This window comes from Heteronotia binoei, chromosome 1, assembly GCF_032191835.1.
Source record: "Heteronotia binoei isolate CCM8104 ecotype False Entrance Well chromosome 1, APGP_CSIRO_Hbin_v1, whole genome shotgun sequence".
Lineage (NCBI taxonomy): Eukaryota > Metazoa > Chordata > Lepidosauria > Squamata > Gekkonidae > Heteronotia > Heteronotia binoei.
In genome coordinates this window covers 215,997,641-216,013,396 of record NC_083223.1, presented here as the reverse complement: position 1 = coordinate 216,013,396, position 15,756 = coordinate 215,997,641, and the positions used below count along the sequence as shown (strand labels likewise).

The 15,756-nt window shown below is 43.3% G+C and overlaps 1 protein-coding gene across 1 annotated transcript in view; it reads left to right on the top strand.

The window, feature by feature from the left end:
* LRPPRC (leucine rich pentatricopeptide repeat containing) overlaps positions 1–15,756 on the top strand; it is a 204,287-nt gene that overhangs the window by 126,198 nt on the left and 62,333 nt on the right. The window contains exons 24-25 of the mRNA XM_060247554.1: positions 6,160–6,284; positions 6,813–6,919. Coding sequence (XP_060103537.1) covers positions 6,160–6,284; positions 6,813–6,919 — 232 coding nt within the window. The remainder of the gene's footprint in view (positions 1–6,159; positions 6,285–6,812; positions 6,920–15,756) is intronic.

Sequence of the window (15,756 nt, the reverse complement as noted above, 5' to 3'; positions counted from 1 at the left end):
CATCGTCATCATCTAGATCTACTGCGGCTCTTTGAAGCATCATGCTAAAGAAGATCGTAAAGAGAGTTGGCGCGAGAACGCAGCCTTGCTTTACACCTGTGCCTATTGGGAAGGGCTCCGAGAGGTTGTTGCAGTGTCTGACTTGGCCTGGTTGGTCTTCGTGTAGCTGGATGATCATGCTGAGGAACCTTGGGGGACATCCTAAACGTTCCAAGATTTGCCACAGGCCTTTCCTGCTATCCCCCGGTAGTTGGAGCAGTCTGGAGTTGATGGAATTCCACCAGAGATCTGGAAGCATGGGGGCACAGTACTACATAGCTCACTTCACAAAGTACTTGTCACCTGCTGACTTTTCCCCTTTGTTCTTGTATAGGGTGATGATGATTGCATCGCGAAAGTCCTTGTTCCCAGCAGGTGTCTGTCTCTGTCTCTCTCTCTCTCTCACTCTCACTCTCTCACTCACACAGCAGGTCTGCTTGACTGGTCACAAAGTTCTCGCTTCTGGTCCTTCGTGGTATCTCATTGGTCAAGTGAATCCCATCTCCCATTTTAGAAACAAAAGATACCTCATGGGATCTTTTAATCAGGACCCCCCCAATCCTTTACTTCCTGGTATCTTGCATTTGTGGTTTTCTGGGTGTTTGTTCAGGTTCTTTGTCTTTGTTGGGCACTTGGCCTAATTCCAGAAAATGTGTAAGAGGCAAAACTTCTGCCTTTGTGATATGTCTCAGGATATAGGGAGAATGTTTACTTTCTCTTAGATGATGTTTACAGAACATGAAGATAGCATATTCTTGCTAGAGAAAAGGGCTTTGTGATATGCAGTGTGCTTTCTTTCTTTGTTCTTCTGTGTCCCATAGGGAAGTGCAACTTCATGTTAAGGCCGGTTCTATGACTAGGGCTAGTGCATCTGTCTTGCACTCTGTGCATGTTCTAGTGCAAATATGAATCTACATTCTACAATTCCCCACTCTCCTCCACATGAAGCTTATTGAGTTGCCTTGGACCAGTCACAATTTCTCTCAGAATTCTGTCAGCTTTGTCTATATCACAAAGTGCCTGTTGTGGGGAGAGGAAGGAAATTGTCTCTTTGAGACTCCTTAGAGTAGAGAAAAGTAGGGTATAAAAACCAGCTCTTCTTTTTCTACCAAGTTTTCATTTTTGTGCCCTTTCAGATAAATGTACTCTGATTGTTCTTACCTATTACACATTAAAAATTAACTTTTTAAAAGACCAGACAGCTCTGTACTTTAATGTCTGGAAGACTGCAAGCCTGGATGAAAGTCTTTACAAAGTCTTAAAAAAAAGGTGTCTTAAAAAAAAGGCGACAAAAGGAAGGGTGCATTATACCCCAGTTGAGTACTTCATTCTGGAATTTTGTGTTTTGATGTAAAATGACTACATTTAATTTCTCTAGCAGCTGGCTAAAAATCTTGGCTTAGATCCAGAGTGCCCTAGGCTCGAGTAGAAATTACTGATTGTATATGGAGAGATTGCCAAAGCTACATTATGTCCCACTCCAGAATGTCCCCTGATTCCGAGGAGTGGCTGTTCAAAGTGAAGTGGGGGGTTGGTGGGTGTTGGAGGCTAAATACTATTAGAATATACAAGGACTTAGGCTCTAGGATGTTGCATTTTTCTTCATTCATGGTTAAAATTGGACTGTGCAATAGTAAATAATCTGATAACACTAGACCAAGCGGTTAGTTTGAGGGGAGAAACGTTTTTAGGTACTTGTTCATTTTACCCAGTACCCAGCTGGGGGGGAGGGGGCAATAAGCGCATATGACTTGGAAAGGCTATGGCAAACTATCCCGTAAAAAGTCTGCCATGAAAACATTGTGAAAGCAATGTCACCCCAGAGTCGGAAACAACTGGTGCTTGCACAGAGGATCTTTCCTTTTTCCTTTCATTTTACCATGGCTGTTTGAATGTTGTTTTAAACCCCTTTTCCTTTCTTCAGACTCTTATTTTGTACACACCATCTAAATCTCTTCAGAAAAATATATCTGGAGCCTGAACACTATTAACATGTCTGTTTGACTGGCATCCCAATTATTCATTCATTTATTGATAGCTTTGACCTGAACAGTCAATTTAGTGCTATGGGAATGTGGCTGAAACAATATTGTTGTGCTTTTTAGACAGTCACTGTACAAAGTTGAACATCAACAGAAACCTTGGATGTGTAAATTTGATTGCACCCTAGGTAGAATTATTGGGAATTCTTTTCAAGCTGCTTCTACGGGCGTAAACTGAACTTGCATCCAAAGGAGAAGAAAACATTGATTATATAAAGCTTTATACCCATCTGTGGTAGCTACCATAGCGTTTCTTTTGTATGACAGTAATCTAGCCTGCAACATCCACTTGCAGTTTTGAAATTAACCTGTAATTTAGTCTTCACCCCAAATGACAATAATTCAAATGACTCTGTGGGGTGCCAGAAGATGCACAGTAAACAGGGCTCAGCAAAGGGGATAAGGTAGAGATCCATCAAGCTAGGCTCATTTCTACAATGTCATGTGGATTGCAGTAAAATCACCCTTTCCATACTTGCCTTGAAGTTCATACTGTGTATCAAATTGCAAACACATTTTAAAACAGTGGTACAATGTTATAAATAACACAGGGCAAAAAACAAAAACATGGTATTCAGGAATTTCAAGTTTGGGGGGGGATGGTATTTATGTATTTAGATTTTTTATCCTGGCTTTGAACTAATTTAGTTCTCAAGGTGGCTTCCAGTTATTTGAACAACTAGACAATAAAATACTTTAATAAAGTTGCTGAGTACAACACCCTATAAAAGCAGCATGTTTGAGCAATCAGAAGTCATTAAAAGCTTGTGCAATCAAGTCATTTTCATTTGGTAACTAAAGGATGAGAAAGTACCGTATTTTTCGGTCCATAAGACGCTCCGGACCATAGGACGCACCTTCCTCCTGGGGGGCGATCCGCTGCCACCACCTCCCGGCGCTTCCCCCCGCCTGCCTGCCTGGCTCCAGCTCTGCTTCCAGCAAGCGCTGGGATCGCTCCACGCTGCCCCCACCACAAGCCCAGTGCTTTGCGAGCGCCGGCTGCGGAGGGGACAGCGTGCTTCCTCCGTGTGTGTCTGCCTGACTCCAGCTTTGACGCTTACAGCAAGCGCCAGGATCGCTCCCTCCACCCTCCGATCCCGACGCTTGCTTTAAGCATCAGAGCTGGAGCCAGGCAGACAGTCACGGAGGAAGCACGCCGCCCCCTCCGCAGCCGGCGCTCGCGAAGTGCTGGGTTTGCGGTGGGGGCAGTGTGGAGCGATCCCAGCGCTTGCTGGAAGCAGAGCTGGAGCCAGGCAGGCAGGTGCGGGGGAAGCGCCAGGATCGGAGGCGGAGGCAGCGGATCGCCCCCCTTCCCCCGGAGGAAGGTACGCCTTATCGTCCCTTCGCTCCATAAGACGCACACACTTTCCCCCCCACTTTTTTTGGGGGGGGGGAGGAAGTGCGTCTTATGGTCCGAAAAATACGGTAGATACCTGACAAATGTCTGAGAAGAGAGCCCCAGAAATTTATTTAAAATATTTTTTCTGTCATTTCTCCCTCCCCTCTCCAAAAGGAATCCAAAGTGACTTACAACATGGAATGCTTATCTGACACATTTATATCCTTCCCATCCCCTGCCAAGAGGTTCAGGACTGTGTACATGGCTGATAGTTTTGCTTTTTTCCTTCATAACAAATTCTGAGCTGATAGGTTAGACCAGGGGTGGGGAACCTCCGTCCCAAGAGCCGTATGCAGCCCTCGAGGTCACTTGGTGTGGCCCTCGGGGATTGCTGGACCAAACCGAGCCATGTGGCAGCCTCCCTGGGCCCTGGCTGGTCAGTGAGGATTGTGGGGCTCAGCCATGCTGTGCAGCAGCCTCCGCAGGGCCAGGCAGGGATCACAGGGCCCAGATGTACTGTGCGGCAGCCTCCCTGGGGCCTGGCTGGCCAGCCAAAATTGTTGCAGGGCCTGGAAAAGTTACTGTCACAGTTCAGTTTGCATTTGATTATCCCAGATGGTGTGACTTAAAATGCTAATATTAGGGGATATGGTCTAATATGCTACTGAGTTCCTGCTGGGATTTTTCTACAAAAAAGTCCTGGACCTATGCATTGGCCTAGGGTGGCAGGTCATGTGTGTGTGTGTGCACAGCCAGATTAGGCTTTCCCCGCATGACTTCAAATAGAAAAACAATTATTTGCATTAATTTTGCTGGCCTGAAACATTCTCCCTCGGCGGAGCACTGTTTTTTAAGTTGATAATTTTGTATGGCCCGTGAATGTTATAAATATCCATATGGCCCTTGGCAGAAAAACGGTTCCTCACCCCTGAGTTAGACTGTGTGTAGGCTGGACTAAGGTAAATCAGTGAGCTTCATGGCATGATGGGGATTTGAACCCTGGTCTCCTAGATATTAGTCCATCATGTATCTGCCACACCACAGTGGCAGGCATTCACAGCATGCCACTAATGAAGACAAGAATCCTGACCTGGCTAGCCTGATCTTGTCAGATCTCAGAAGTTAAGATCTTCGAGGAATACCAGAGCTGTGATGCAGAGGCAGAAAATGGCAAACCACTGGCCAGTATTTGGATAGGCCATCTTCGAGGAATACCAGAGCTGTGATGCAGAGGCAGAAAATGGCAAACCGCTTCTAAACATCTTATATTGAAAACCCTATGGGGTTGCCATAGAACAACTGTGACAGAAATGTGAGAGTCTTGCTTTCCAGGAAGATGAAACAAAGCTCTTTGAACTTTACACAGCTGCAACTGAATCGATTGAAAATCTAGATGTTTTTGTTTAGAGGGACTGTCCAATCAGTCTGCATACCCATTGTATCAACTTGGCTATGTATTTTATGCTGTTATATAGTCCCTGTGTGGAACTCTGCCATATAATACTATGAACTGTACTACTATGTGCTGTTTCTGTAAATACATTCCTCCTATGTAATTTCTGCATTGTTTCATGTATCATATTGTCAGCCTATAAATAAATAAATAAACACAAAGAAGAATTTCATGAACCCAGAAATCCCTGCAGTTCCTTCATGTAGTATCAAAGCATGGTTTTAAGTCTATCAACCAAGCTTTTGTGGTAAAAATAGCATTTAAAGTTTTCAGTATCTTACAAACATTAAAGAACAGAAATCAGATACGTGTGTTTCTACAAGCATATCGGTGGGCTACGATTCAGTCTACTGTATCAAATTATGCTTGGAGACCAATTACTCACTAGTGTTTCTCTACCCCCAGAATTCTGTTTTCCCTTGGCGCAAGTGATCAATTTCCCACCAGTTGCTCCGCAGGCACATTTTGAGGTGTGGCTCCCTCCATTTCTCTGCACCACTTTGCGATACTGTCTTTTAAGGATTATGAAACTGCACAGGGAAGTGGAGGGAGCAACACATCAAAATGCGCCCACAGAGCAACTGGTGAGAAATAGATTGCTTACGCCAGGTGAAAACAAGCCTGGGGGCTAAGCAATGCTAGTGAGAAATTGGTCAGAATGTTTATAAATGGATTCATTTGCAACTATGTAATGTAAGTCAATAATATATCAGTGAGCACAAAAATTGTCATAAATTTTTTTAACTCATCAGGAAAATATACTCAGTTGCTGCAGCACCCCCATTGCTCAGCACACAGAACTAACTTCACATTTGTCATCAGGAACTTTAATGGAAGAGCTCTGGACATGAGTTTTTGTATCTGATAGTCCCTTCTCCATAGTGGTGTCCACAGTGCTTTAATAAATTGGTTAATCACCCATCTTATAATTGACTTTTGTGGTGTCATGGTTAGAGGGGTAGGTTAGGATTGGGCAGACCTGAGTTCAAATCCTCGTTCGACCATGACGTTCACTTCATAAGCCAGAGCTGCCCTCTGTCAGCCTAGTTTATACATCATACTGAGCTCTAAGAGGACATAAATGAAACAAAAGAATCAGCTGCTGAATTTATTTAAATGCACAAATGTTTGTATATTACCACAATGGCAAATTGGATATCTGATATATTGAAGAATGTTTGGAAAATATATTTTGAACTGAACTTGGAAACGATATAATAGAATAAGTTATACATCATGAAATTTCTAAGGCAATTCATCTAAAATTGTTTGGATTTTCTTTTAAGGGATGATTTACCAGCAGCTGTGGAGTCGATGTTTGACTGCTATAAGAAGTATGGCCATCTCCCTAGGATTCATGATGTCTTGTGCAGATTGATAGAGAAGGGAGACACTGATCTCTTGCAGAAGGGTTAGTTGCTGCCAGCTGATATTGCAGTTTTTTGTTTTTGGCTATTTATGATTTTTGATTCAAAGAAATGAAGGGAAAGAGAATCTTTCAACAACATCCTTCCACCATTTGGGGGTGGGGGGAAATCCCTTAGCCAGCAAAGCTAGGCAGTTTGGTCCTGAGAGCTGCACATATTTTTGCCATCACATATTCAGACTGAGGAAATTTTAAAACATATTTGGGTAGTCTTAGGATACCAACATATCTAACTCAGTATAGCACTTGACCTTCTTTGCATACATCTTGGTCAAAAAAGGTCAAATTCTCTATTATCATATTAGCCAGGTATTTTGTAAAACGTTACTAATTTAATTTCTCTAAAAGTGAAATTCATATTAGTGTACAAATATGGAAAATATTAAAATGTTTAACTGAAATGAAATGATTTTATTCTTTAGCATGGATATCTATTGACAGTGCAGTTTATCTTTGACATCATCTTGTCTACTTTAAGTAGGGGATCTAATGAGCTTTTAACAATTTCTATAGCTATGGATTTCATGAGCCAAGAAAGAGGTGAAATGCTGCTGCTATATGATCTCTTCTTTGCCTTCTTGAATACCGGCAAGTACAAAGAAGCCAAGAAGATCATTGAGGTGAGACTACAACTATAAGTGCTCTAATCGTGCCGCTATTTAGAGTTTTAATTAGAATATATTTAAAGTTTTTAACCTTTAATTAATCTTGTTCTGATTAATGCTAATGCAATCCAATCCTAGTAATGAAAGGGGGAAGGGGAGAATTGGCCAGCTTTTCCATTGTGTATAATTACAGTTAGGAGAAGAAGGAGTTTGGCTGTATATTGTAATTGTTTCCTTATTTTGTCAAATTCACTATTAAATATCCAGATGATATTTGCATATTAAATCTTGAATTGTGAAACAAATTAAACCAGCATTCCTGGGTGTAAAGTTGCTAATCCTCCTCCCCATAAATTCTTTGTTCTTTAAAGCATGGGAATTTAATTTGCTGCAGACTATTCGTAATGCTTGTCTACCAGTTAATCAGCCAAACAAGTGCTGTCTGCTTCTGTTTGGCATTTAATTTAGCATTTTCCCCCTCCTACTATGGTAAGCAGCTTATAGAAAGTAGTAGGTGACAAACTTGGTTTATTTAGGATTAGTATATTTTATCTAGGCTTGATTGAAATTTTGCTTACTGAAATTGATAAGTCAAAAGGGCAGCCTTAGAGCTTTCCCAGATTGTGATTATTTCCCTCTTACACAGTTGTGGGTGTTTCCCCTCCCCCTTCCAAATTCAGTGTTAGTTGATGGGTTTATATTAGTAGGAAGAAAAGAATCTTTTGAAAAGGGGGGATTTTGTTTGTTCAGATGGGGAGGACGAAGTTCTTTTTAGTCAATCATAAAATGATTTCATAAATTAAAAAACAATAATGCTCAGTCATCCCATGGTTAAGATCACAGCCAGTCCACAAGTGGTGATTAGCAGCCATATGCTGGACATAATGTTCATTTTTATTAAAAAGAAAATTAGCTTGTATATTCACAATTATGCAAAAAGATCACCCCACATTTGCATGTGTGTTTTATCACTTTCTTGCAGCTCTCCCACTCATTTACTGCTGCTCCCCCCCTCCCCCCCCAGTATGGTAGTCCTATTGTTTTAAGTTCACAAAACATATTACATATGAGTGGCTTGCAGATTTGAAGCGTGTCCCTCCTGTCCTTTACAGTTGGATGACCTATCTTCATTAATAGGAAAAACAGAGAAAGTTGAAGAATGGGAATAATTGCAAGTACCTCGTCACAGCATTTCCATGGTTGTCCATTTCCCACTTACAGAGAAGAAAAATACCAATTTACATTATGGGTTGTTCCCAAGTTAGGGATGAGTTCTCTGTAGCCAGGATACTTTCATTTGCTTTTTCTGCATACCTGAAAGATCTTCTTCAAGGTGTCTGTGCAGTCCCACACTGTGCAGTCCCATCTCAGAGGTTTAAAAAGCTCTAATGCTATTCTGGAGCATGGTCTCCTTACCTCTGGGGAGCAGGCAGCTCCTGCACATGCCTGGAGCTAAGGAGAGGTACCCTCCTGCTCAGTTCTTTTTCCATTGCACCATTAGCACCTTGGAGGACTTACTCTTCCATTTTATCATCTTTTGTCTTTCCCTTTGACAGCTTCGCTATCCCAAACCTGTAATTTTTCTTCAGACTTCCCTGTCCTTTGTCTGAAAAAGAAAACACAAAACCCCTGTGATCTTTCTGCACCTTTACTCATGTCTGCACCCCTTCCCCCTTTCCCTAACTGGGAGAGAGACTTTGGAGAGAAAACCATCGTGGTGCCCATTAGTCCCTTTAACCAGCTCCCTGCAAGGAGGCCAGTCTTAGGAACTTACTACCAGGGCACTTTAAGACTAATACCAAGAGGGAGGCAAAGCTCTTCCACCTTCCCCCAAGATTGCTGCCACCAGGCTGGTATTTTTCCAGGGCCCAATCCACCCTGTTTCCCCAGAGGGATCAACAATCTCCAAAAGACCAAAGAGATACTTATGACAGTCACACTTTCTTCTGAATAGGGCCGAAAGGCACAGGTCCCTTCTGCAAACTGCTAACACCAAACAAAAGGTTAAACAAAATTTATTCTGATAGTACGCATATTTTTCCAGCACCATGTAACAAAACAACACAAGCTTTAAAAGTTGTCTACTTACCTTGACCCTCAGGCCAATGGTAGATAGTTAAAACGTTCAGAGTTCCACAGGTACTCCCTTCTGGGACAGTCCAGCTAAATGCACCAGGATTCCCAATAATACTCTTACCCTCAAGTCACCACAGCTCCTTGCCTAAGCAAGCTGCCCAGAAGACTAAATTAGGAGGAGAAATCTCCTCTTTTACTAGCCCACCAATCTCTAATTGACAATCAAAGCCTAATGCCTTGCAGCTGGTGGTTCCACCCTGGGCTTGTAACAGAAAGTGAGAAATCCTGTAGAACTTAGGTCACTAAAGCTTAACCCTGGCACTACAACCATTGACTTATGGAAGGTTCTATACACTTTAAACTGTGTACTCACTGGCAGGGAAAGCTTCCGTCAATGGAGAGCCGCGATCTTTCTGTCTCCTATGGAACATAAGAATAAATCTAAATGTCCCTTGGAGAAAAGGGATGCCAAGTCCAAGAAAAGAGCTCACTTTGCAGAGTCAGTCACACCAGCAGTCGCACCTTTAATTATTTGGAGGGGTTTCAACGTCACGCCCAACAATCCAACCTTCAGAGTTGGTGCCCTTGGAGCCAACAGTTTTTACGGAAGCACCCAACACCCATTGGTCACACTCAGCTTCCTCCACTATAACTGGGACTCTAGTGGTGGAAGGCAGAAAACGGGGAGAGCTGAGAGTACCCTCAAGTCACTCAGGTTTAGAGAGAGCATCAGGATCTAGAATACTTCAATCTAGGTCTCGAGCCAGCTCTTGGCATCAGGAGTACTGGCAGTACAGGTCTTACAGCCGATCACAGAGAGAGTACTATCTGAAGTGCTTTGGGAGCAGTATCACTGGGGTTCGAGGGCATATTGCTGGAAGGAGGAGGAGCCTCGATGTTGTTACGAGTGCTTGCAGTCTTGCTCTTGCTCCAGGAGCCAGTCACATTCAAGAGCTGACTACCAATTTAGTGATTGCCAGGAAGAAGGGTATAGATCGCCATCCTGTACATTTCTTCCTTGGGAGAAGGCATATGCAGTATCAATCCCCTGATTGGGAGCCTGCTCAGTATAAGCCATTGGTGCCAGGGTGAAGTGCTGTTACCTTTAAGGTTACAGTCCCACAGTCTGTGCAAAAGAATCAGGATGTGTCTCCAATGTGTGTGTCATCATTGGAAGCATCAGGCACTGATCCCAACACTTTGGATGAAGACATGGAGAATCAAGAGCTATCAATGCCAAATGACAAGATCAGTAGACCAGGATCATTGTATCCATCAGAAGGGTTGAAAACCTTTTTGGAGCTCATTAAAAAGGTGGCAGAAGTTCTTCAAATCCAACTGCTTGACGCTCCAGCAGTGACAGATTTAGTCCACAAATTTACGCAAGCCAATATTCCACAAGGAACAGTGCTACCAATGCTTGCAGTTCACTTGCACAAGATGGAAGAGGAATGGCATAGACCAGCATCCACTCCACCAATTTCCAGAAGGCTGTAGGCTCTTTACAAGTTACAGGAAAGTGATGCAAAATGTTTGTCTTAGCACCCAGCTCCTAACTCTGTGATAATCCACTCCTCGACTTCATCCAAACAAACTTGCCGTCGTGCTCCTCCTGATAGGGAAAATAGAAAATTGGACTCAGGCATGGTTAGCATCAGACATGTACTTTCGTATTACAATCAGCGCTCAGGATTGAAAGTACTTAGTTTAAATATATACCCCGCCCTCCCCACCGAGGCAGGCTCAATACTTATGATTCACAGTTGGGAATACCCATTACCAGTACAGGGTCCTTCCATTCAACCTGACAACTGCACTGGGAGTGTTCACCAAATGCATGGTGGTAGTTGTGGCAGCTCTGAGATGACAGAATATAATGGTTTTGCCATACATAGACAACTGGTTCCTGGAAGACAAGCTACACTCAGATATCATGATCACGTTGGAAACTCTACACAGATTGGGTCTGTGTGTCAACCAGGCAAAGTCTGTCCTACAACCAACACAATGTCTACATTGTATTGGGGCTCATCTAGACATCCTAACTCATAGAGCGTATCTACTTCGATCAATAATGGCCGTGTTGGGACTGATATTGGCAACAATCTTTGTTGTGCCTCATGCGAGGCATCACATGAGAGGTCTTAAAAAGCTAGGACTGATATTGGCAACAACCTTTGTTGTGCCTCATGTGAGATATCACATGAGACCCCTTCAACAGTTTTGAGAAATTTTAGAACTCATCGAGACCATCTGTCCTTATGCATGTTGATTCCATTGACTGTGACACAGACATTGCATTGGCAGGCATTTTGGTAGAAATGCCCTTCTATTGTCCCATTCCACAGGTAACTGTCTTCATGAATGATTTGCAATGGGGCGTCAATGGACGCTTTTGCATCCCCTCAAAACGCAAAATGCAAGGTCTTTTTCAGTCGGAGCCAACAGTTCCAGGGGTCATTGGGAGATGTATTTCTACACAGGTGGACAGGACACCTCTACTTTGTCACAAGGCAAAGTTCATCATATTGAAGATGCACTATGCTCTATGCAAGTTGAATTGGTAACTCTTTGTGACAGACATCATTGTGTTTGTAATTTGTTTTTAGCTAATCGGTTTTAATGATTATTATATGTATTTTATTGTTGTACATTGCCAAGAGCCCAGCTTTGACTGGGATGAGGTGATTCATCATCAAATTAATAATAATAATATAGTAATTGTATGCACCTCTTCTGCTTATCTCCCCAAGTAATGCAGAAGATTGTCAGGGACAGCACATACTGTATTCTAGTGGTACCATTGGTGGCCTTGTCAACCAAGGTTTCCACTCCTGTTAAGTCCACCACGTCAGACTTACCACCATTTTTAGTAGTCCAGGATCTTCTTTTATAGCACAAGGGTCAAGCACTACATCACAACCTGGCTGGTCTACTTATTGCATCGTTAATTCAGCCATGACTTTTTTTTTATTCAAGTGATGCATATTCTATAAAATGCTCATAAGCCAACTACTAGATGTTCACAGAGACAGGATAGGGTCATCCTGGAGAAATTTCCACTGACTGTGTACTCTCACAAACTGACAAAACTTTTCTAAAGGGCTTGTTAAGATTAAATCAACCAGCAGAGTCAGTTGTTCTACATGGAGCCTGTCCTTGATTCTATCACAGCTGATGGGATGGACATTTGAATCTATGGTTGTGGCATCAGTTCACTTGGTCTCATGGAAGACGTGCTTCTTAGTAGCTACTACATCAGCAAGGAGATGCAGTGAATTGGCTGTGTTCAGGGTTGTCCCACTGTACATGGTGTTTCTTAGGGACAAAGTTGTGCTTCATCATGATACCTCTTTCCTCCACAAAGTCACATCCAAGTTTTATTTGCCAGAACTTACAGTTTTCCCAGTTTTTTCCCCAAACCCATTTGATAATGCACAAAGCGCTTTTGCACTCCTTAGATGTGAGATGGGCACTGTCATTTTATCTGGATCATATGTGGGCCTTCCAGAAAGACCTGAACCTGTTTGTCACCTAAAAGAACTAAGGTGTCATCTCAAAAATTGGCAAAGTGGATTGCATCTACTATATCCCTATGTTACGAACTAGCCAAGCAACCTCTGCCAGCTCACCTGACTGCCCACTCAACAAGGTTAGTGTCGACATCAACTGCTCTGTTTGGTGGTGCTTCGGTAGAAGAGATCTGTGCTGCAGCCATGTGGTCCTCACCAGTGACATTCATCTTGCATTGTGCACTGGACCTGGGAGCAGGCCATGACACAGCTTTTTGGATGGAAGATTCTTTGTTCTTTGGTTTCCTGTTATATGAGTTTCTGGAAAATAAAACTAATGTTCTGTTGATATACTGGTTGCTTGTTCTTAGTATAATTGAAGGTGTGGATCACAGTGTCTCTTATATTCTAAGCAACTGTCTCTTATATTCTAAGCAAGTCTAGGTATTGTCAGCACCCACCATCCAGTTAGGAATTGCTTGTCAGTCACCCAAGTGTGGGACAGCACTGACACCTCAAAGAGGATAAACAGGTTGCTTACTTGTAACTGATGATCTTCGAGTGGTTATCTGTGCATCATGATCTTCTTTAGCATGATGCTTCAAAGAGCTGCAGTAGATCTAGATGATGACGATGGTGTCTACATCCGCTATCGCACCGATGGCAGCCTGTTCAACCTGAGGCGACTAAAGGCTCACTCCAAGACAATGGAAAAACTTATCCGAGAGCTACTGTTTGCTGATGATGCTGCACTCGTCTCCCACTCGGTATCAGCTCTGCAGCATATGACGTCCTGCTTTGCGGAGGCTGCCAAACTATTCGGCCTAGAAGTTAGTCTGAAGAAGACAGAAGTTCTCCACCAGCCTGCACCCCAGGAAGATTATCACCCTCCCTGCATCACTGTGGGTGAATCAGTTCTGAAGACAGTCCAGCAGTTCAGCTACCTGGGGTGCATCATCTCCTCAGATGCCAAGATCGACAAGGAGATTGACAACAGGCTGGCAAAGGCAAACCGTGCATTTGGCCGACTGCACAAAAGAGTGTGGAGCAACAAGCATCTGAAAAAAAGGCACAAAGATCAATGTTTATAAGGCGGTTGTGATGACAACCCTCATCTATGGCTCCAAATTGTGGGTTTTATACCATCATCACCTGCGACTCCTTGAGCGCTTTCATCAGCGCTGCCTTCGCACCATCCTCAACATCCACTGGAGTGACTTTGTGACCAACACTGAAGTCATCAAGAGGGCGGAGGTTACAAGCATTGAGGCACTGCTGTTGAAGACGCAGCTGCGCTGGGCAGGGCATATTTCTAGGATGGAAAACCACCGCCTTCCCAAGATTGCTCTGTATGGCGAACTTTCCACCAGCCATCGAAATAGAGGGGCACCAAAGAAGAGGTACAAGGACTCCTTGAAGAAATCCCCTGGCACCTGTCGCATCAACCATCACCAGTGGTCTGACCTAGCCTCAGATCGCAAAGCATGGAGGCATACCATCCACCAGGCTGTCTCTTCCTTTGAGAACGCACGCATAGCTGGTCTTGAGGACAAAAGGAGATTGAGGAAGAATCGCACTGCTACAGCACCAACCCCGAATCAGACTTTTCCCTGCAGCCACTGTGGCCGGATCTGCCTGTCCCGCATTGGTCTTGTCAGCCACCAACGAGCCTGCAGCAGACGTGGACTACTGCACCCTTCTTAAATCTTCGTTCGCGAAGTCAAGCCGAGAGATCTGTGCACTCACACCCACCCACCCATCTCCACTGCTGGTATCTCTCATCTACATACCTGGTCTGTGGTACTTGCTGGTTGCGGCAGATCGGAACTAAGCAGGAGGTCACCTCTCCTTAGCTCCAGGCATGCACAGGAGCTGTCTGCTCCCCAGAGCTAAGGAGAGTGCACACCAGAACAGCGTTAGAATTTTTTAAACCTCCAAGATGGACCCTGCTTAGGTGTGACTGCACAGACTGCACAGGTGTGGCTGCATAGACAACCACTCGAAGATCATCAGTTACGGGTAAAAAACCTGTTTTTGCATACTTTTGTTGACTCAGTCTTCCATCCTTCCGAGATTGGTAAAATGAGGACCCAGCTTGCTGGGGGGAAAGTGTAGATGACTGGGGAAGGCAATGGCAAACTACCCCGTAAAAAGTCTGCTGTGAAAAAGTTGTGAAAGCAACGTTATCCCAGAGTCGGAAATGACTGGTGCTTGCACAGGGGACCTTTCCTTGGCCAAGAAAGCTTTAATCTGTTTCAGATTCCTAGACCAGAGCCTCCCCTATTCTAATACTTTGAGTGCTTACTCAATGTATTGAAGTCTTTTTCAGAGGCAGGAAACTTGAAGTGAAATTCATCAAGGCTTTCTAGGAAGACAGATAGATAGATTTTTTAAAAGATTCATGGCTATTAAGGACAAGGGAAGATAGGGAGAAGATGGAAAGCTGCCAGCTTAGCAGGTAGAAAACAGCTTCAGTTTGCGGCTTTTCACATTCAGTGATGACCTGGGCGTGATTCTCAAGAATTGCTTGGCTGGTCAGCAGTTTCCTGGCTACCTCTCTGCAAATGCAAAACTGCTCTTGATACTGCTCATGAGCAAATGAGCAGCCACAATTTTTGTGATGGTCTCAGCAGCTCTGTAAGAAAGCAACCATAGAAAATATTGAAGGTGTGGAGGGGGAAGCCTTGTAAATTTTGACAGTCATTTACATATTAATCATGTAAACAAATTAATTACTTAAATCTCTGTCAATACTTAATCACCCATTTAATTTTCTTTGAGCCTGGTATTCAGCAATTGATAAATATAAAAATCAAGAAACTTTACTTTCCATTGGTTTATCAGGAGAGAAAGTGGACATCTGGCATATTTGCCTGTCTTTTTATGTTCATTGGATTAGGGTTTCTTAGACTTGTTTCGAGTCTCAGTTGAGCTTTTTAGTACGGATTATGCTGTTTCATTCTCTCTTCAGCTCTTTAATTTTAGTTGCTGGTCCATGTAGAAGAACAATATGTAGCAATTACAAAGTCTTGGGCTGTACTTTGTTAAGAAGAGGGAGGCAGGCAGTGGGTTTTGAAGGCTTAGTAGAGAGAGACAGAGAGGGATACTTCACTAGTTTCTGCCATTAACAGTGGTTATATTGACAAAAGGAATTTGTTTTAAAACATGCTTAGTAGTGTGAAGTTATTCCCTAATCCAGAGAAATAGCATCCCTGAAGCCCAGGCATATGAACCTAAGTATAAATGTAGAACTGGTTCACTACA